The sequence below is a fragment of the Xenopus laevis genome, chromosome 8L (assembly GCF_017654675.1).
Source record: "Xenopus laevis strain J_2021 chromosome 8L, Xenopus_laevis_v10.1, whole genome shotgun sequence".
Taxonomy (NCBI): domain Eukaryota; kingdom Metazoa; phylum Chordata; class Amphibia; order Anura; family Pipidae; genus Xenopus; species Xenopus laevis.
The window spans coordinates 124,698,699-124,720,314 of record NC_054385.1 but is presented as its reverse complement, the minus strand read 5'-3'; the positions used below and the strand labels follow the sequence as shown (position 1 = coordinate 124,720,314).

Here is a 21,616-nt window from a genome sequence, read left to right as displayed (position 1 = left end):
ACCAATATCTACCAGATATCTATTTATTTTAGCGACCTCTCCCAACAATCAGATCTTTACATGTATGGTCAGCTTCTTAACTAGTCCTGGTTCCCCTTCCCTGCTATTGGAACATGGGGTACAACACCCCTAAATGGAACAATGGAGTATTACAGAATCCCAAATTAATATGTGACACTGCTTATATCTAAACCTATTTGCCTTGCTAATCCCATGGGACACATCTATCACCATAATCTCAACGTAATCTCACTTCGTGTTGCTCAATAAGTAATAAATCTCAGAATCTACGTCCAATAACAACACTTGACTATCCAAATGATTATTTGAACCACCCACTTCTATTTAGGATTATTCTGTTTTTAAATGGCCCAGTCCAAAAATAAGTAATGTCCATGTAACGTGTCCTTTGCATGAGGTTTTTCCTAACCTGTTGCTTTAAATAGCAGCCTATCTACACAACTTGGCCAGGCACCTCTGGAGAAGTCCTATTTAACAGGGATTTAATATGGCTGTAGTGATAATAAAATAAAATCCAGCAGACCCCAGGGTGAATATTTGCTGTTTTTTCCGTTGGAAATGTAGCGGCCGCTTCTAAGTGTCACCTGGGGAGTTGGCAGCCGGGGGAAAGGTGAGGAACGCTGGTAATTGGCAGCACTTTTGAGGGAGAGACTTGCGCTTTGCTCTAGGTGCTCCTTAAAGTGGCCAATTAGGCAGCTGCCATAGAGACCTGCTGCTCAGCACCGGCACACAGACACCGCCGCAGCGGAGAAGAAGATTGAAAAGAAATAGGGGGGTCGGGGGGAGGCAATGAAATGACACACAGGCCACTGATAGGGTTGCCACCTTTTCTGGAAAAAAATACAGACCTTCGTATATCACCCGCAACTCGGCGCTGACCAACGCATTCAACGGAGTCAACGGAGTGCGACAAGTTCCGGATTGAAGTTGCCGGATTCCCGGGAGAGCTGCAGGCGACAGGGAGACGCTACACAATATGTTGGCGCTATATAAATACATGTTAATAATAATACACTACACGTGGGTGAGCTCCGCTTTTCTACACAGCCTTAATTACTCTGAGACCTGTATTTATCTTTTTCCCTATTAATAACATTGGGATCAACCATTATTTTTACCGGCCAGGCTGGTAAAATACGGGCCAGGTGGCAACCCTACACACAGGCCACTGACTCACTCCAGCAGTGGCGTAACTACCGGGGGAGCAGGGGGTGCGATTGGGCCAGGACCTGCACCCCCTCAGGGCCCCCCGGCAGCTCGCGCCACTCTGTTCTAATGCAGCCGTTTCCGGCCGTACGGAGGGGGGCGGGGCCCGGCTTTACATCCCGCGCCAGGGCCTGCCCCCCTCTAGTTACGTCTCTGCACTCCAGATTATAATAAAGCAGCACAGCTAGGGCTGCCACCTTTTTTGGAAAATTTGTTCTCTATAAAGAACATTGGTCAGGCCGGTAAAATACTGGCCAGGTGGCAACCGTAAACCCAGCCTTGGATTTCCTCAATATTGACTGCTCTGGGGTCCCGTAGCCGACACACACTCCTGCCGTCTAATGCGACTGCAACGCAAGATTAATGTCGGGCTGCTCAGCTTCCCAAAATAGGGGCAAAGAGTGGGATTTCTATGGTATGGGGCACTGAACCTGCTTCAGGCCTGGACTGGCAACCTGTGGGTTCTGGCAAATGCCAGAGGGGCTGCTATAAGTTGCCATAGAAAATCAGTATTTAGTGGGCTAGCGGGGGCTGTTTGGGCCTCTGTGTGGGCTGATTGGGCCTCTGTGTACCTAAAATGCCAGGGCTTATTTTAATTCTCAGTCCGGACCTATTCTACAGACTGTTGTCATCTCAGTAACCCAGACACTTAAGAAATGTGCTGCACATGGGTAATTAGCAGTTCATTTAGTTGCATGCTGTAGGCTACACTGTAATGTGCAATAACTACCCAACTGCAGGGGGTCACAGGAGGGGGTCCACTAAGCACCAGCAGGGCTTTACCTTATGAGCATGCACGAGGGGGAGCTGGGAGTTGCATCAGGCAAGGGGGGGAGGGGAGGCAACATTTGTATTTGTGCCCAGGAGCCACATGTTGATACTCCCACTTGACATAAGCTTTTATACCATTTTTGATGTCATAGATGGTAAGACAGAAGTGGGGGTACACGGACATACTATAAATGGTCTATACATTGTAAGGCATGGAAACTTACTGACATATACATTTCTACATTCTTACAAGATGTGCAGTATTGCAAGATAAGACTCTTTCCTGGTCCCAACCGCACACGACCTCAAGAGCTGGTGTCTAGTCATTTCAGACAGGCAGGTGAAATCAGATATTGAGCAATACTTCTGCATAGGGCCCGAAGAGACAATGCTGACTCTCTGATTTCTAATAGAAGAATCCAGATTATTTGTTTTCACGCCCTAGTATCATTTATCTGAGTGACCACTGTCCATCTAGAACAGTGATCCCCAACCAGTAGCTTGTGAGCAACATGTTGCTCTCCAACCCCTTGGATGTTGCTCTCAGGGTCCTTAAAGCAGGTGCTTATTTTTGAATTCCTGTCTTAAAAGCAAGTTTTAATTGTATAAAAACTAAGTATAGTGCCAAGAAGAGCCTCTTGTAGAGTGTCAGTTCACATAGGGGCTACCAAATAGCCAATCATATCCCTTATTTGGGACTCTAAGGACTTTTTTCATGCTGGTGTTGCTCCCCAACTCTTTTTTCCATTTGAATGTGGCTCATTAATAAAAAGGGTTGGGGACCCCTGATCACTGAACACTTGACCATTCTCCATGTCCATATCGTGGCTTAGGCCGTTGGCATTGTGGCATCAGAGTGATTGGGGGACTTAGATAATAGATATAAACCCTATATTATTATTATTACACTCTGACAGTAACCATTCGCCCGTCAGAGGAATAGGCTATTCCCATGAAATATATCAACAATACCCTTAAATTAACTTTAAGTATGTTATAGAACGGCTAATTCTAAGCAACTTTTCAATTGGCCTTCATCGTTTCTGAATTATTTTCCTTTTTCTTCTGACACCAGCGTTCAAATAGGGGTCACTGACCCCGTCTAATAAAACAAATGGGCTACAACACATGTATTGTTGTTTTTTATTACTCCTCTTTCTATTCAGGCCTCTCCTATTCATATTCCAGTCTCTTATTCAGATCAGTGCATGGTTGCTAGGGTAATTGGGACCCTGGCAACCAGATGGCTGATATCGCAAACTGGAGAACTGCTGAATAAAAATCGAAATAACTTGAAAAACCGCAAATAATAAAAAATTAAAACCAGTTGCAATTTGTCTCAGAATATCACTCTCTACATCATAATGAAAATGTATTTAAAGGGGAACAACCCCTTTAAGATAAGGGATGACACTTTCTGCCGCTTATTGTTCACATATTGGGCCAAGATGACTGGGCTATTTCTGGTCAGGGATTGGCCAGGTATGTTATCGGGCAAATTGGGTCTCAGATGCTTTGCCTCTGTTGTTCTGCTTCATGTTAATAAACAAGCCCTTAAGTGCCTTTTCCTCCCCAGATCTAGATCCAGTATACGACTTTCTCACTTAGATGAGATAGCTGCTTAGGTTGATGGAGGATTCTGGGAAATGTAGTTCACTCGGGGGGGGCATTGAAGCAGTCCTTTTTAGTACACACGTAGGCCTTCAGTTTGTGCCCCAAAAAACAAGAGGGAATAATTCCCTGTCCCAAAGAGCTTACAATCGAATCTACAAGCCTCATAAGTAGTGATGGCCGAATTTGTCCTGTTTCGCTGTAACACTAGCGAAACGTGAATTTTGCCTCCCGCAACAATTTGACGTGCGCCTATTTGGTCCAAATGCATTAAAGTCAATGGGCGTCCGAATAATTTTAACATGGGATCGTTTTTATGAGCGCTTCAAACTGACGCAAAAAAAATTATGCCGCAGCGAATTTTCTCGGAAATTCGCAGTGAATTCGCGCCTGCCGTATTTATTTGCCCATCACTACTCATAAAGCAGACACAGAGGTCACCCATAATTATATACATACATACGAGAATGACCCATACACATAAATACTGGAGGATATACACTTTTTTTATTGCCCAGCAGTCAGCCTACTGCCTGTAATAAACTACATCCCCCAGAATCCTTGGCTACAATCACAGACAGCATGGGAATTTTGAAACAGCTTAAAGCAGGAAACTAGTTATAAAGCAACGGATATTGTGACAAATATGGTTTTACACTAAGGTCTTTGGCACACTGGAAGATTCTGTTATAGCTCAGCTTAAAGCTTGGTATGAAAACTCCCCAAATCCATTTTGCTGCCTCCATAGCAATAGGAACACATGTGACACCAATGGGGGCAATTTGATATACATCAGGGGTCTCTATGTTTAAATGTGAGGGCCTTTGATAAGTCACTATCATGTTATAACTCAGCGACAGACTGTAAGCTCTGTGGGTCTCTATTGCCTGCTGAACAAAAGTCCATTTGTTGCCATTAAGAGACAGGCACGCTCTAGGCAAAGAGACAGCCGGGTGATGGATGGAAAGATAATCGCACTGATGGACTGACGTGAATTAAAAGATAAATCTAACGATCAATCAAGTGATGGACAGACAAAGAGACAAAGGAAGCGGGAAGGAACATTGTGTGACATCCAATTGATTTCGTTGTTTTATAGAATCCCCAATCCTGGCTGCACCTTCTAACCTGTTAGTAAGAGGGTCTTCCTGCTGGCCCCATAGTACTCCTTAATTACACTGCCACTAAAATCCCTGGTATTGAAAGGGTTCATCTTGAAATTGCCCCAGAATAGACTGCCCGGCTTGAGTCACGCTTCAGTCTTACCTGGGTGCTGCAAAAAGCTTACAATCTAAAGGACTAATCTATGGGTGTGTTTGGGGCATCATTAAGGCCCCCTCTAAGGGTCGTGCCTAGTACAGGTATGGGATCACTTACAGGTATGGGATCCATTATCCAGAAAGCTACATTTTATCCAAATAGACTAAATTTTATTCAAATAATCCAAATTTGTATTACATTTTTTTCTGTAATAATAAAACAGTAGCTATAATATAATTAATCCTTATTGGAAGCAAAATCAGCCTATTGGGTTTATTTAATGTTTACATGATTTTCTAGTAGACTTAAAGGATAAAGATCCAAATTACAGAAATATCCTTTATCTGGAAAACCCCAGGTCCCAAGCATTCTGGATAACAGGTCCCATAGCTGTACTTGTGTCCCCTCTGATACAACAGCTTGTGCTCCAAAGCAGAGCAACAAATAGCCGTGCATGAGTGTAACAGGAGCAACTCCATGGGGGCAAAGTGCAACACACACACACACAGGGATTTGCCTCAATCGTTTTTGCTTCTTGTTAAAAAAAACTTAGCCCATAAGTGCCTTTGTCCTCCCCAGATCTAGATCCAGTACACTACTTTTTTCACTTAGATGAGCCAGTTCACAAATGTTTGTCCTGTGGCTGTTGGATGGAGGATTCTGGGAAATGTAGTTCTCTGGCAGAAAGCTTTCCGGCGATGCAGGTTCTTTCTTTAACGAATACACTTTCTATAAATATAAAAAAAAAAAGGAGCGAGAAATATTCTTTTTAAATGCAACCCTTTTGCTTGTTATAAAACGACAACTCCGGGCATTCTCTGTTGATAATGATACAATAATAAGAGTGGAATACCTGAGAACTGACTGGCATCATCATCGTCATCATTTATGTATAGAGCGCCGACAAGTTACACAGTGTTGTGTACAGTAAATTATCCACTAACTTAGATTGCAAGCTCTGCGGGCCTCTTTACTCCTGCGCCTCTTAATCTTTGAAACGGTGTATATTTATTTATTGTAATGTGTATTATCTTTAATTTATACTGTGCAGAGAGTATTCATCATTCCAATTAGTCCTTGCGCAAGAGGAGCTTACAATCTAAGGTCCCTATCACATTTACTCCCACTAGGGGCAATTTAGTGAGCAGCCTATTACCTGCCTGTATGTTTTGGAGGGAACCTACACCAAAATTAGGAAAACATAGAACTCCTTGCAGACGGTGTCCCAGCTGGAATTGAATAAAGGATCCCAATACTGCACTAATGTTATGCACTGAGCTACCATACTGCTTACATATAACATTAGAAATGCCTGATAACAGCAGTTATAAAAAAAAAAAAGTATTCCCCCAAAGAGCTTGCAATCAACTGCGTAGAAACCCCCTGGGAGCAGAGCTCTTCCAGACAAGCACAACAGAATTGCTCAATCCCATTTCAGACAAGATATGGAATGTTTAGAGGGGAAGGACAATTCCCTCTGTGTCACCGCATGTAAGGGGTGGGGGATGGATTGGTTAAAAAACTTCAGTCTAAAGGGAGGCAAAAGAAAAAAAAAATCCCAAATTCCATTCCTCACATCAGCAATTCCTTCCCCAAACTCCCCCTGGAACTGGCAGCCCTTTCTCTCCTCCTGCCTTTAATTAAATCCTACTGTTTCTCTTTCTCTCTCCTTCCTCGTGTGTGTTGTTCTGATACAGAGAGAGAGAGAGAGAGAGAGCGCAAGGGAGAGAGGAAAAAATGTGTTGGTGAAAAAGAGAGTTTACAAAGTATTTTTCCCTTCCCTCCCCCTACTGTTGGAGGAATGGTTCCTTCCCCCTTTGGATTCTCAATCCACTCTCATTCCAAGACTTTTTTGTGCGTGTGTGTAACAGGGGAGAGAGAAAGCTCTGCGCTCCGTGGGAAAGGAATCACCATCTCTAGCTGAACTCTACTATCCAGCCCTGGTTTTGCTGTGGGATATGGTTGGCAAAGGACAGTGAGATCCAGCCGGAGAGACAGGGACATTGGAGAGGAGGAAAATCCAGTTGAAGTCGTCAGTTTCCCTGGATTTGGGGGAGACCGGGAGAGAGCATGTTTTTTCTCTTTATCTGGATATTTACGCTGCCTGAGACTCTAACACAAGGTAAGGCACCCAAATTAAGATCCTTAAAAGCATTTCATGGAATTGAAGATGATGTTGATGTAAATGGCATGCAACTTTAAACAATGAGCCGAGATGTTTTGGGATCCTGGATTTTGGATGCTGGGTTTGGGTATATGGCACGGCGCCTGAGGGGGGGTGTAAAATGAGTTTTGGAGAGGTTTAACCATGTCGAGCGAGGAGGAGAAGGATGGAGAGAGAGGAACAGGCAATAGGGATGGAATTTTCAGACTGTTCTGTAGCCTAGACTGATGGAAGGAAGGATGAAGTGGAATTCTGTGGTTACCTAATGAGACCAACAGAGAGATGGAAGGATGCTTTTGAGATGGGGGTGGGATAAGACTTTTTGAGACTGCTGGAACAGAGAGCTAGAAAGAGATGAGTTTGGCTGTTGCTTGCTAAGACAGACAGCTGTACAGACTAGGTGGAAGAATGGATGGACTTTGGTGGAAAAATGGAGGGACTTTGGTGGTTGAGCAACTTCAATGGATGGACAGACTTTTTTTCGGATTATTTAAAGATTCCCGAGAGGGCGGATAGACTTTTGAAATGGTTTAGCTCTTGGTGACATAGGAAAGACATACAGCTGTAGACAGACTGGTGGCCAGAGTTTCAGATGGTTTAGTTGATGGAGACATAGGAAAGGCATACAGCTGTAGACAGACTGATGGCCAGAGTTTCAGATGGTTTAGTTGATGGTGACATAGAAAAGACATACAGCTTTAGACAGATGGATGGCCAGAGTTGAGTAGATAGTCTTGCAAGCAGTAGAGTAGACTTCCAATCAGTATCCCTCCCTCTCCTCTCTGTTGCTATCGAGTTTGCTGCATTGGCTGGGGAGCTTGCAACTTCTCTCCGGTCCACACGCCGCTGGACATTGATGGGGCCACCTATTGTCTGGATTGTTGACTTTGCACACGCCTCTGTGTTTGGATGGCTCATTTAGCATTTAGCACAACACCAGGGACACAAGTGTGACAATGGACAGAGCTAATGTGAGCCCAAACAATAAAGAGCATTAGCAGCGTTGTTTTAACCCTTTGCATGCCAACTATCCTCCTGCCCTGGTTGACTAAGCAAGTGGAAACGCCAAGGGGGGGGGGGGGTATGTGATGTAGATTTTTGCTTCTCTGTATAGCAATCTGTTGCTCCAGGCTTCATCCATCCAACCCATCAGCAGTTAAGGTTAACACTGCCCAGGCACATGAAATCCACAAGTACATAGCATAGATGCCTAACATGTGTCTGATATCCCCGAGCTATAAAAGTCTCTGCTGCTCCAGAAAATCGCTCCGTATTACAGAGCTGGCTCACAGCTTTTTGACTTGGAGGGGAAATGAATCATACTGGTGCAGATACCAGACAACCAGTTGATATTACATTTCAGCCGTGCAGCAGCAGCAGGGAGGGCTGGGAAATGCGCTCATCCTGCCAACCATAGCGGCAGCAAACCTCAGATGCTGCAGAACCTCTTGGGCAGCTTTCAGCTTCCTCAAATAGTGGCTTCCAGATGTTCCTCTGCCCACCCGGGTGGCAAGAATTTGTTAATAAACTGCCAACGTAGGTGGCAATGTGCTGATAAAACAGTTTAAAAAAAAAAAAGACATGACCATAGCCGACGTTTGAAAGAACGACTACTGCGATCGTGTAGGGGTTAACTGGAAGTATAAATGAAATGGAAAAAATTGGGAGCAGGGAGGAGATAGACAGAGAGATGGATATTTCCTTCCTTAATTTTACAGGAAGAGGAAGGGAAGTCACCTCTGTGTTGGATGGACTTTCCCCACCCTCTGGATCCCCCTCTTATCCATGGTCAGTTGTAGGCCACATTTCTCCATCTACAAACACAATTCCCATGTTTCCTTTCCCTGCTTCCCTTGTAGAGACTCCCCCCACCATCAACCCCAGCTCCCTTTATAAACAGCTGGCAGCCTAGTCAGCATCTTGCAACATCACTTCTCAAACTTGCCTTGATTGAGAAGATGACAGTTCCGCACTATTAACTGCTGGCAGTTGCGACTAAGCTTGGCCGCCTCTGTTCCCCCACAATTTATTGCACATAAAGAAAAAAGTTCTGGCAGTAGTCATGGTAATCCCGCTGGGAATGGCACAGCCTAAATCCATAAACAAAATAAGCCTAAACAATGAATAAAGTTCTACCAGAACTCTTTGGGCTTCAGTATTAGCTCACCAGATAGCAGCTACAGAATTTTCAAACTCCAATTCATAGTAACATAGTAAGTTACATAGTAAGTTAGCTTGAAAAAAGACACACGTCCATCAAGTCCAAGTCACACTCTCTCTCTCTCTCTCTCTCTCTCTCTCTCTCTCTCTCTCTCTCTCTTCTCTCTCTCTCTCTCTCTCTTCTCTCTCTATATATAACCTGCCTAACTGCCAGTTGATCCAGAGGAAGGCAAAAAACCCCATTTGCAGCCTCTCCAATTTGCCTCAGAGGGGGAAAAATCCTTCCTGCCTGACCAAAATGGCAAAAGCAATTCTTATCCTGATTGCTGTTTAGTCTAGGAGCCCCTATATACCCAGATTTTAATAAAGGCTCAGGCAACTACAACTCCTTAAACCAGAACCAAAGAATTGCCTACAAACACAAGACAAAGTTATTATACTTTACATGGAATTGGCACTGTATTTACCCTGCTGTGTGTTTTGGGGTATTATACATGGAATTGGCACTGTATTTATCCTGCTGTGTGTTCTGGGGTATTATACATGGAATTGGCACTGTTTTTATCCTGACGTGTGTTCTGGGGTATTATACATGGAATTGGCACTGTTTTTATCCTGACGTGTGTTCTGGTGTATTATACATGGAATTGGCACTGTATTTATCCTGCAGTGTGTTCTGGGGTATTATACATGGAATTGGCACTGTATTTATACTACAGTGTGTTCTGGGGCATTATACATGGAATTGGCACTGTATTTATCCTGCTGTGTCTTCTGGGGTATTATACATGGAATTGGCACTGTTTTTATCCTGCCATGTGTTCTTGGGTATTATACATGGAATTGTTCATGCCAAACTATGAAAGAATCCATGTAGAAAAGGTCTTTAATTAGCCTTTCCCAAGAAAAATCACCCTCCACGTATGGGCCCATAACAGTTGCACAGGGCCCTCTTGGGAGCCAGTAGAACAGCTTTGGAATATCCGGGCTCTACTTTAACTGATGCTCATTTTCACTGGAGCAAGCAAAATGAGTTTTCCTAATAAGAATCAAGTAAAGAATAAGCAAAGCTAAATATACTGTATAACCTATTTCCTATATATACTGTATAACCTATTTCCTATGGCAGTGCTGTACAATTTTTTTCCATAGGATTGGCTAAATAAGTGATATACAATGTTGGGCTGGATTACAGTACTGTCTACAAGTGGTGGGGCTTGGGGCAAAACAGAGAACATCATTTATATATAGTAGGACTGCCCTACTTAAGACACTTCAGCTATTTTGGACAGCAATTCTCAACATCCTGAAGGCTGAGTAGCTAAAATTCTACAGGTTGGGCAACAATTATGGAAATTTGGACTCTTGTCATACTGTATTGCCCTACTGTTGTCATCTTCTCCTATTGCTGCTCTCTTTTCCTATAACAACCTAATTTCCTCAACCACTTTTTAATTATAACTTCTGTATTGTGGTAACCCACAATATGGGGCAAAAGTTAGTCTCCATACTATTGGTCTATAGCTTTGGATAGGTTGGGGGGGTCAGCTTGAATACAAACTGGGATTAGATGTGGTTCAAATGTTTATTAATTTTCCTGGTAGCTCAGCCCAAAGGAAAATTAGAGTCCTATTTGGGGTGATTGTCCTGTATATTCTTGTCTAGATATTCATAGAATTATTGTAGAATGAATGACTACAAGACTAAGGGTTGGTCAACAAAGGGAAACCTGAAGACCAATCCCCCAAAGACACATTGATGGTCATACAGAGAAGTCCAAAGAGAGGATGGAAGGTGACAACAACATCCCTGTTTTATGGGATACCCCTCATTGCAATGCAAGTTACACATCACACCTAGAGCTGAAAGTCTACAATGGCTTAAAGAATTCTTGTTGTAGCTATAGCAATGGTCTTTAAAGCTAATGCTACTCCATAGATCCTGCATATTGGTACTCATTATTTATGGGCTGCAAGGCAAGCATGATCTTGATGTTGGTATAATTTATGACTATAGTGTTTATAGCCGCACAAGCCTCTTTACTAAACGATAACTCGAGAGAGAGAGATATGGCAGAACAGACGCCAGAGATAGGGCATGTGTCATTAGATATTATCACAATGAAATGAGTCAATTCCACTGAGCTTAATGGGAACGGTGAGTTAAAGAAAGGGAATACAAATGGCATGACTTCACCATAAATGCCTCCTATTGTTTAAGAACCTCGGGTATTTAGCCTGAAATGTGTCCGCAGCTCAATGCAAATGAGGTGCAATTAAGTGTAATTAGAATCAGTGTGCACATTAAAAAAACAACAAGTATTTGCATAGAAGGTGGAAATGTGGTGGAAAAAAACCAGATAATGTTTCATGGTGAGCGTTTTAACAGAAATAGTTGGGCACAGATGTCTTTAGGGGGTTCAAACAGGGGCATAATGGGCCTCTTTAACAGCAGTTGTGAGGACAGAGATAGTAATAGACTCTGGGAAGGGAGTGTGACTGTTGAATAGCAGGTATAGTAGGGAGAGATGGTGCCTATAGTAACAGTGGGATAATAGTCTCTGGGAAGGGAGTGTGACTGTGGGATAGCAGGTATAGTAGGGAGAGATGGTGCCTATAGTAACAGTGGATAATAGTCTCTGGGAAGGGAGTGTGACTGTGAGATAGCAGGTATAGTAGGGAGAGATGGTGCCTATAGTAACAGTGGATAATAGTCTCTGGGAAGGGAGTGTGGTTGTGGGATAGCAGGTATAGTAGGGAGAGATGGTGCCTATAGTAACAGTGGGATAATAGTCTCTGGGAAGGGAGTGTGACTGTGGGATAGCAGGTATAGTAGGGAGAGATGATGCCTATAGTAACAGTGGATAATAGTCTCTGGGAAGGGAGTGTGACTGTGGGATAGCAGGTATAGTAGGGAGAGATGGTGCCTATAGTAACAGTGGATAATAGTCTCTGTGAAGGGAGTGTGACTGTGGAATAGCAGGTATAGTAGGGAGAGATGGTGCCTATAGTAACAGTGGAATAATAGTCTCTGGGAAGGGAGTGTGACTGTGAGATAGCAGGTATAGTAGGGAGAGATGGTGCCTATAGTAACAATGGATAATAGTCTCTGGGAAGGGAGTGTGGTTGTGGGATAGCAGGTATAGTAGGGAGAGATGGTGCCTATAGTAACAGTGGATAATAGTCTCTGGGAAGGGGGTGTGACTGTGGGATAGCAGGTATAGTAGGGAGAGATGGTGCCTATAGTAACAGTGGATAATAGTCTCTGGGAAGGGGGTGTGACTGTGGGATAGCAGGTATAGTAGGGAGAGATGGTGCCTATAGTAACAGTGGGAAAATAGTCTCTGGGAAGGGAGTGTGACTGTGGGATAGCAGGTATAGTAGGGAGAGATGGTGCCTATAGTAACAGTGGATAAAGGTGGCCATACACGGATAGATCCGCTCGTTTGGCGATGTCGCCAAACGAGCGGATCTCCCTCCGATATGCCCACCTTGAGGTGGGCAATATCGGGCTGATCCGATCGTGGGCCCTAGGGCCCAACGATCGGATCCTAGCGTTCGCCAAACGGGCGGTCGGATCGCGGGACCGCATCAACGAACAGATGCGGCCGCGATCCGACGGGATTTTTAATCCCATCCGATCGAGATCTGGCCGACTTTCGGCCAGATCTCGATCGGGGAAGCCCGTCGGGGGCCCCCATACACGGGCCAATAAGCTGCCGACACGGTCTGTCGGCAGCTTTTATCGGCCCGTGTATGGCCACCTTAATAGTCTCTGGGAAGGGAGTGTGACTGTGGGATAACAGGTATAGTAGGGAGAGATGGTGCCTATAGTAACAGTGGGATAATAGTCTCTGGGAAGGGAGTGTGACTGTGGGATAGCAGGTATAGTAGGGAGAGATGGTGTCTATAGTAACAGTGGATAATAGTCTCTGGGAAGGGAGTGTGACTGTGGGATAGCAGGTATAGTAGAGAGAGATGGTGCCTATAGTAACAGTGGTATAATAGTCTCTGGGAAGGGAGTGTGACTGTGGGATAGCAGGTATAGTAGTGAGAGATGGTGCCTATAGTAACAGTGGATAATAGTCTCTGGGAAGGGAGTGTGACTGTGGGATAACAGGTATAGTAGGGAGAGTTGGTGTCTATAGTAACAGTGGATAATAGTCTCTGGGAAGGGAGTGTGACTGTGGGATAGCAGGTATAGTAGGGAGAGATGGTGTCTATAGTAACAGTGGATAATAGTCTCTGGGAAGGGAGTGTGACTGTGGGATAGCAGGTATAGTAGGGAGAGATGGTGTCTATAGTAACAGTGGATAATAGTCTCTGGAAGGGAGTGTGACTGTGGGATAGCAGGTATAGTAGGGAGAGATGGTGTCTATAGTAACAGTGGATAATAGTCTCTGGGAAGGGAGTGTGACTGTGGGATAGCAGGTATAGTAGAGAGAGATGGTGCCTATAGTAACAGTGGTATAATAGTCTCTGGGAAGGGAGTGTGACTGTGGGATAGCAGGTATAGTAGTGAGAGATGGTGCCTATAGTAACAGTGGATAATAGTCTCTGGGAAGGGAGTGTGACTGTGGGATAACAGGTATAGTAGGGAGAGTTGGTGCCTATAGTAACAGTGGATAATAGTCTCTGGGAAGGGAGTGTGACTGTGGGATAGCAGGTATAGTAGGGAGAGATCGTGCCTATAGTAACAGTGGATAATAGTCTCAGGGAAGGGAGTGTGGGTTCATATCAACTAGAAGGCCAGGAGTTCATTTCTGGGGCTTTGTATATCAAACATGAGCAAGATGGACAAGTCATTTTATACTGGGTAAGGAAAATGTCTCCCTCAGTGTCGGACTGGCCCAGTAGGATACCAGGAAAACTCCCGGTGGGCCAAGGTGTCAGTGGCCTCCTGCTTCTAACCTTTGGCCTGTTTCATGGTCATTCCCTATTTCTTTATGGGAATAAAGTGGCTTGATAATGGAAGAATAGAGTATAGTATGTAGAGAAAAGAGACTAGGAGAATAAAGAGGTTGAGTGAGGAGAGGAGGTATAATAGTTTGGATATAATAGTTTAGGTTTTCTGGTGGGCCCCTGGTATCCCAGTCCAACACTGGTCTCCCTGCCTGGCCCTTCATCACTTGAAGAAAATCTATGCCAGAGATCATTAACCTGATGTTCTGCTCATGTTTCTGAGCTACAACTCCCACTGGCTCTCCAGCTGCTATAGAACTGCATCCCTCAGAGAACAGCTAGAGAGCCACAGGTCAGGTTTACTGATAAAGAGAGTGTGGCCAGCTCAAGCTCTTTCCCCCTCTCCCTCCCTCTCTCCCTGCCTCCTAAATACTCTTTCTCGTGGAATTTTAGCGGGCTGAAGAGATCTTAATGCCCAAGTAAAATATGCAAATCTGTGCCTAAATGGATGCACTCGAAGCATTCAATCAGCCAAATGAATAAAGTCGTTGCCATTAAAGCTTTTTTTCTGATCCATTCAGATATGATGCATCGGATTCAAATCCGTAGGTATTGTTGCCTGTCTGAGCCAAAAACCCTCTTTAAACCATCCCAGTCGTTGGCATCATTTGCAATTATCTTGTTACAATTTCTGGACCGCTGCCAATGATTTACTTACTAAAAATATGACTTATCCAGCTATTAAAAAGCCGATTTTTAGAGAATCTTTAAGGGCAGAGACACACGGTCAGATTCGGGGAGATTAGTCGGCCGGCGACAAATATCCTTTTCTTCGGGGCAACTAATCTCTCCAAACTGCCTTCCCACCGGCGATTTTCATTTTAGCCAGAGGGACGGTAGTTCAGGGAGATTAGTCGGAGCACTTAAAAGAGGAAACTTTGGGCGACTTCCGAAAACGAATTGCTCCGAGTGCCACCCCGCCAGCAATTTTCATTCTAGCCGGTGGGAAGGCAGTTCGGGGAGATTAGTCGGAGCACTTTGCTTTCTGAAGTTGCCCGAAGTTGCCTCGTGAGGAAACTTCGGGCGACTTCGGAGAATGAATCGCTCCGAGTGCCATCCTGCCGGCGACTTTCATTCTAGCCGGCGGGAAGGCAGTTTGGGGAGATTACTTGGAGCACTTTGTTTTCCGAAGTTGCCTCACGAGGAAACTTCGGGCGACTTCAGAATCGTTCCGAGTGCCATGCTGCTGGCGATTTTCATTCTAGCCGGCGGGAAGGCAGTTTGTCACTGGACGACTAATCTCCCCCCAAATCTGACCGTGTGTCTCTGCCCTAAAGGGTCTCCTCTTCTTCGGGGCGACAATCTCCCCGAACTGCCTTCCCCCTGCCCTCTGCCGGCTAAAATGAAAGTCGCCTTGGCAATGCACACGCAGCGCTTCGTTTTCCAAAGTTGCCTCATGAGGAAACTCCGGGCGACTTCGGAAAACCAAGCTCCGCGTGTACATTGATGCAGGTTGAATTTTTTTGTGTCATTCATAAAAAAAAAAATTAGACAGCAAGTTTTGAAACTTTTACAAGATGAAATTTGGATGAATTCTGAACCGAAGTCTACAAAAGTGCCAGGATTTGGCCTAATCTTGGATACAATCCGTGCCTAAAATTCCGTATACAGCCAACCCCCATAACAACAGTTAAAATTCTTGACAACTAGATGTTTTTGATCAAAGATGATGCCGTTTTTTTAAATCTCAATACTCAGAACAAAATCTTAGATTCAATATATATTCTGATCCAAATTTTACCTTGCCAAAACTTTACATTGGATCAGAAAAAAACTGAAATCAGTATTATTGTGAGTTATACGGTTTCACACTTTTCTTTGTGCAGGGGAATCTGTTGTCAATTATAGAAATTGCCTACATAACACCAATTTTGGCAGAAAATTACAGGGAAAATGTAAATTATTTTCCATATGATTAGGAATTGTGAAAAAAAACCTGAGATTTTGCTGCAATTGGTTCTAATTTTTTATTATTTGTGTTTTTTGAGTTATTTAGCTTTTTTTTCAGCAGCTCTCCAGTTTGTAATTTCAGTCATCTGGTTGCTAGGGCCCAACTTACCTTAGCAACCACGCATTGCTTTGAATAAGAGACTGGAATATGAATAGGAGAGGCCTGAATAGAAAGATGAGAAATAAAAAGCCATAACAAAACATTTGTAGCCTTACAGAGCATTTGTTTTGAAATGGGGTCAGTGACCCCCATTTTAAAGCTGAAAAGTCAGAAGAAAAAGGCAAATAATTGAAAGACTTTAAAAATGAAGGTAAACTGAGAAGAGAAAAGTGACAAAACCCAGAGGGACCCACTTGGAGCTGGAAGGAGGAACAGTAAAAAGGAGCAGAAGGAAATACTTATTTACAGATAGGGTGATAAATACAAGGAATGGCTTTCCGCCAGATGCAGAGAGAAAGGAAATATGAAGCCCCGTGGGAATGTTAAAAAAAAGGGAATTTAGTCTTTCAGTGTAAAAAAACTTACTCCGGGTCTTGTAACCCATAGCAACTAATCCTATGTTTGATTTTACACAGCAGGCCAGGAATGATAAATGGCGATTGGCTGCCGTTGCTGTTATAAACTGTCAAATTATAATTCTTTATATAGCACCAACATATTCTACGCCTGGTTGTCAGTCTGACCATCAAAAATCTTTTTGAAAAATATAACGTTTTCCGTCTCAGGCCCACCCCCATGTTTCAGTGTGTTTTGGGTTATGGTGGGGCCCTATAAAAATTTTTTAGCAGTGGCAGCCAGTAAGTCATACCTCACAATTGTCCCGTTTTTCACGGGACAGTCACGACTTTGATTAAACCTGCTGTCCCGGATTGTTACTGAAATGTCCCAACTTTCTCTTTGATCCCCTGCACTGAACAGCCAGAACATTTCTAAAACTTAATTGGTTTATGGCTAGGGATGCACCAAATCCAGGATTCGGTTCGGGATTCGGCCAGGATTCAGCCTTTTTCAACAGGATTCCGATTCGGCCGAATCCTTCTGCCCAGCCGAACCAAATCCGGATCCTAATTTACATATGCAAATTAGGAACGGGAAGGGAAATAAACAAGGAAGTAAAAATAATTTTCCTATCCCACCCCTAATTTGCATATGCAAATTCAGATTCTGTTCGGTATTCGGCTGAATCATACGCGAAGGATTCGGTGCACCCCTACTTTTGGCAGAGAGCCCAGAATATGTGGCAAATGCACTTGGATACTTTTGTAACAATTTAAGATAAGCAAAGGATTAAGATAAGCAAATGATAAGCAAAGGATTGTAACAATTTAAGATAAGCAAAGATACAATTATAACAATTTAAGATAAGCAGGTCTCTTGGGGAAACTGTGACTTGCAGCTTAAAGGGCAATTCACCTTCATTAGCAAAACTGTAATAACACATAAAAACTACATAAAAAAGGCACCTCACTCCGAGTAGCAATTCTATTCATCCCTCTTTCTATTTCCAAAATGTTGGGAAGTATGGTGTAAATAGCTGCAGTTCAACAACAACCCGGGGGTCTGCGGTGTGCCTATACCTGCTCTGTATAAATAAGCAAGTTGTGTCTGGAGCCAGAGAAACCTTATCTCCCAGCAAGGAGAGCTATTACAGAATCCCTTGTGTTTCCTTCCATGTGACAGCACAATCCTGCAGTGAAATGTATATCCTGCAAGTCTGATAGAAGAGGCAGGAGCCCGGAGTTAATAGGAAAGGTAATGTGAAGAGTGGAGCAGACAGGAATAACACCAGCAGTTACTAAACCCTTCCACGCTCCACTGAACGCAAGAGAATGGCCTCTATGTGCTGCTGGAATGTGCCCTACACTCTCTATTCCACACCAGCCTGCGCACAAAGGCAGCTGGGAAAAATAGAAAATGGGGGAAAAAATAGGAAAATCCCCAGATTTATTTCTATAGGGAGTTCAATTAAGGGCTAGTCCACACGGGGACAAAGCGCCGCATTTTCAGGCGACTGTTGAAAAGCGCATCGCCTCGTGTGGTTAGCACAGGCGTTTTTACATAGGCGCCCATACAAAACTGTCGCCTGCGCCGGTCGCGGCGCTTTGACGCCGCGACCGCAAACGCGTCGCTATCTCCCCGTGTGGACTAGCCCTTAGAGTTCTGTGGCCCTGGGGCCACCCCATGGCTCTTGTCATTGACATCAATTGAACTTTTTTAGCCCCACTATTGCCAGTGGTGTTGCTATAGGGTAGAAGACCTTAAGGGCTCTTACTGACCAGCGTTTTTACCTGCGCTCCCCTGCGTTACGTTTTTCTGCGTTCAGCCGCAGGGGAGCGCAGGAATAGACGCATTACGTTTTTTCCAATGGGGCTGTACTCACACAGGCGCGTGTAGGCAGGAAAAATGCAGCATGTTGCGTCTCAACTTGCGTTCGGCGCCTACACGCGCCTGTGTGAGTACAGCCCCATTGGAAAAAATGTAATGCGTCTATTCCTGCGCTCCCCTGTGGCTGAACGCAGAAAAACGGAACGCAGGGGAGCGCAGGTAAAAATGCTCGTCAGTAAGAGCCCTTATACAGGTAAGGGATCCGTTATCTGGAAACCCGTTATTCAGAAGCTTGTACTTGATCCCAACTAAGATATAATTAATCCTTATTGGAGGCAAAACCAGCCTATTGGGTTTATTTAATGTTTAAATGATTTTCTAGTAGACTTTAGGAATGAAGATACAAATTACGGAAAGATCCGTTATCTGGAAAACCCCAGGTCCCGAGCATTCTGGATAAAAAGTCCCATACCTGTATATAATATATATATATATATATATATATATATATATATATATATATATATATATATATATATATATATATATATATATAATATATATATAAACTCATATTATTAGATAACAGAAATAAGGCAGATTTCCGCTTTAATTCTGCTGGAAGGAACTGCAGGGTAGATGTATTTTTGCAGTTCTTCTGCCTGACTGTGTATTGGCATATTCTCCTGTCTATCAACCTGTCTGCTTTGGGCAGACCACGTTCAATCAACAGATGACTGCTTCACTTAATAGGCCGGTTCTATGACATAGTGCAGTGAATGTATGTTTAAATCAGTTCTTTTGGGGGTTTTTTTCTCTCTTTCTCCTACTGAAAACATATAACTTGGGTGAATAAACGAAATAAGAGGGACACTGGGAAAGGGAACATTCTGCTCTTTGCATTGCAACTTGGGGATGTTTGTAGATAAGCAGAAAATTGAAGAGCCTGGACTAATACAAAGGATAACATTGTTACAAATTGTGACATCACTCATGTAATTTATGGAATCAGTTCCTCCAGCTGCTTATAAACTACACCTCCAGACATCCTTCTGAGCTGGACGTGGAACTGTACAACTATAAACAGTCAGCCTGCCTATAACCGTTTTGCTTTAACAGTCACACTTGTGACGTCATTCATGATGAAGTAATAGTATATAACTTATATAGTCCTATATAACTTAAATTGATATAAAGCTAGGATATTTAACCTTCTTTGGAAACTGCCAGATGGTCCTGACAGCACTATAGCTAGACAACATTTTACACGTCTCCATGTCAGCTCTGTCTTCATATGGTTACTAAACACTCCATTGTGACATCTAATATTTATCATTTATTGGAGCTATATTTTCCCTTATATTTCAAGCCAGAGAGGAGTCGTGTGACTATATAAAAGCAAAAGGCCACAGGTCAAATTATACAGGTCAGAGTGTTCAGTCTTGCAATCCTAGCGTGGTCTCTACTAATGGAAAACAGTATCAGTAAAAAGAGCCTTCAACCTTTGAGCGCTAAAGATTTCATGCAGATGATGCGAATGTAAACGTATATTTTAATCTCCTAATAAACGCAAGTTGTAAGATATATAATTATAAATAGAAGGGTGATGTCACAATAGTTGTCCCTAATAGCGATCATTGCTTATGAGATTTGAGTAATAGGGTTCTAATGGAAACCACTTACCCCATATTTAATAAAAGGCACTGTTTGTCTAGTAGTAGTAACCCATAGCAACCAATAAGATGACCAGTAAATTCTACCCGCTGATTGGTTGCTATGGGTTGCTGCACGTGGGCAAACTTAGTGCCTTTTATTGCATGACCCCCTAACTCTTCTAAACACTGCGTTTCTTTCACCCATCTCAATTTTGTATGCTATAATTACGAAGCCAATTCCCTGAGGTCTGAAAAGAGCATTAATGTTGCTTATTTCTGCCATGGCAACATAGAAATGACGCATGAGTGATGCCACAATGGCACGAGTAAAGCCACAATGGTGCAATTTGGCAGCCATGGGGTTTAGATTTTAATAAATAACCCTATCTATTTGTACCATAGGTGAAACAATGTACCACCAGCTCATTGTAGGATTATAGCAATATTATCTACAGGGCAATAACACTGATAAATCAATAGCCAGTTGGGCATATAAAGAGCTATATTCTGAACATAATGTATTGAGTTCTCCGGCAGATCCGAGGTTACATTTATTAGATACGGGCAAGGCGACTGTGGGGGGAAAAGAATGTAGCGTAAAGTAATATGTGAAGTCAATCACAGCAAATCCTGTATTTGTGTTCATCCGTAGCGCGGCCCAGGGGCTGCTCATCTCCGAGCCCAGAAGTGGCTTTAATAAGCTCTGAAGGATATGCCATTCCTCTGGCTGCCCCGGCCGGATCCCATTCTGTACACACTGTACGTTTCAATCAATTGCTACAGACGTTTCATGCTGGAATTACCAAGCTGTTTCGCTAAGGTCGGAAAAGCGCATTAATGTTGCTTATTTCTGCCATAGCAACATAGACATGGCGCGGGTGGGGTATAAAAAGACACTTTTACTCACAAAACTCAACCCTTTGCTGAGACTATTTCTATAGTCTCTCTCTCTATAGAGAGGAAGGATGAAAAAAAATATAGATTTTAAGAGAAGAACCTTGGTTCCTCTTGTATACCTCCCAACTGTCCTATTTTTCGCGGAACAGTCCCGCTTTTGACAGCTCAACCCACAGTACCGGATTGTTACTGAAATGATCCGACTTTCTTTTTGATCTCCTGCACTGAAGAGCCGGGAAAAGATACAAAGTTTCTAACTTAATTGGCTTTTGGCAGAAAGCCCAGAATACATGGCAGGTGCACTTAGATACTTTTGTAACAATTTAAGATAAGCAAATATACAATTGTAACAATTTAATATTAGCAAAGGATTGTAACAATTTAAGATAAGCAGGTCTTCATTAGCAAAACTGTAATAACACATAAAAACCACAGAAATGTGTTCAAACTTTCATAAGCTGCCAAATTTTGTAAAATGAACATGGTAATTAGGGGGTGTGGCCACAAAAATGGGCATGGTAAAAAAAACATCCAAATATATTTCCAAAATGCTGGGAGGTATGCTCTTGGTACAGAAACAAAAAATCCTAAGGGTTCATAGGCAGTGGTGTAACCATTTGTAGCCAGTCATCTC

At 43.3% G+C, this 21,616-nt stretch overlaps 1 protein-coding gene across 2 annotated transcripts in view; it reads left to right on the top strand.

Moving 5' to 3' along the window:
* Window positions 1-6,419: 6,419 nt before the first annotated feature.
* LOC108699399 (kin of IRRE-like protein 1) overlaps window positions 6,420-21,616 on the top strand; it is a 168,061-nt gene continuing 152,864 nt past the window's right edge. Inside the window, exon 1 of one of the 2 annotated variants that reach the window (XM_018231454.2) lies at window positions 6,420-6,991. In XM_018231454.2, coding sequence (XP_018086943.1) covers window positions 6,940-6,991 — 52 coding nt within the window. In that variant the 5' untranslated portion in view covers window positions 6,420-6,939. The remainder of the gene's footprint in view (window positions 6,992-21,616) is intronic. The other variant, XM_018231453.2, reaches the window with a different exon arrangement.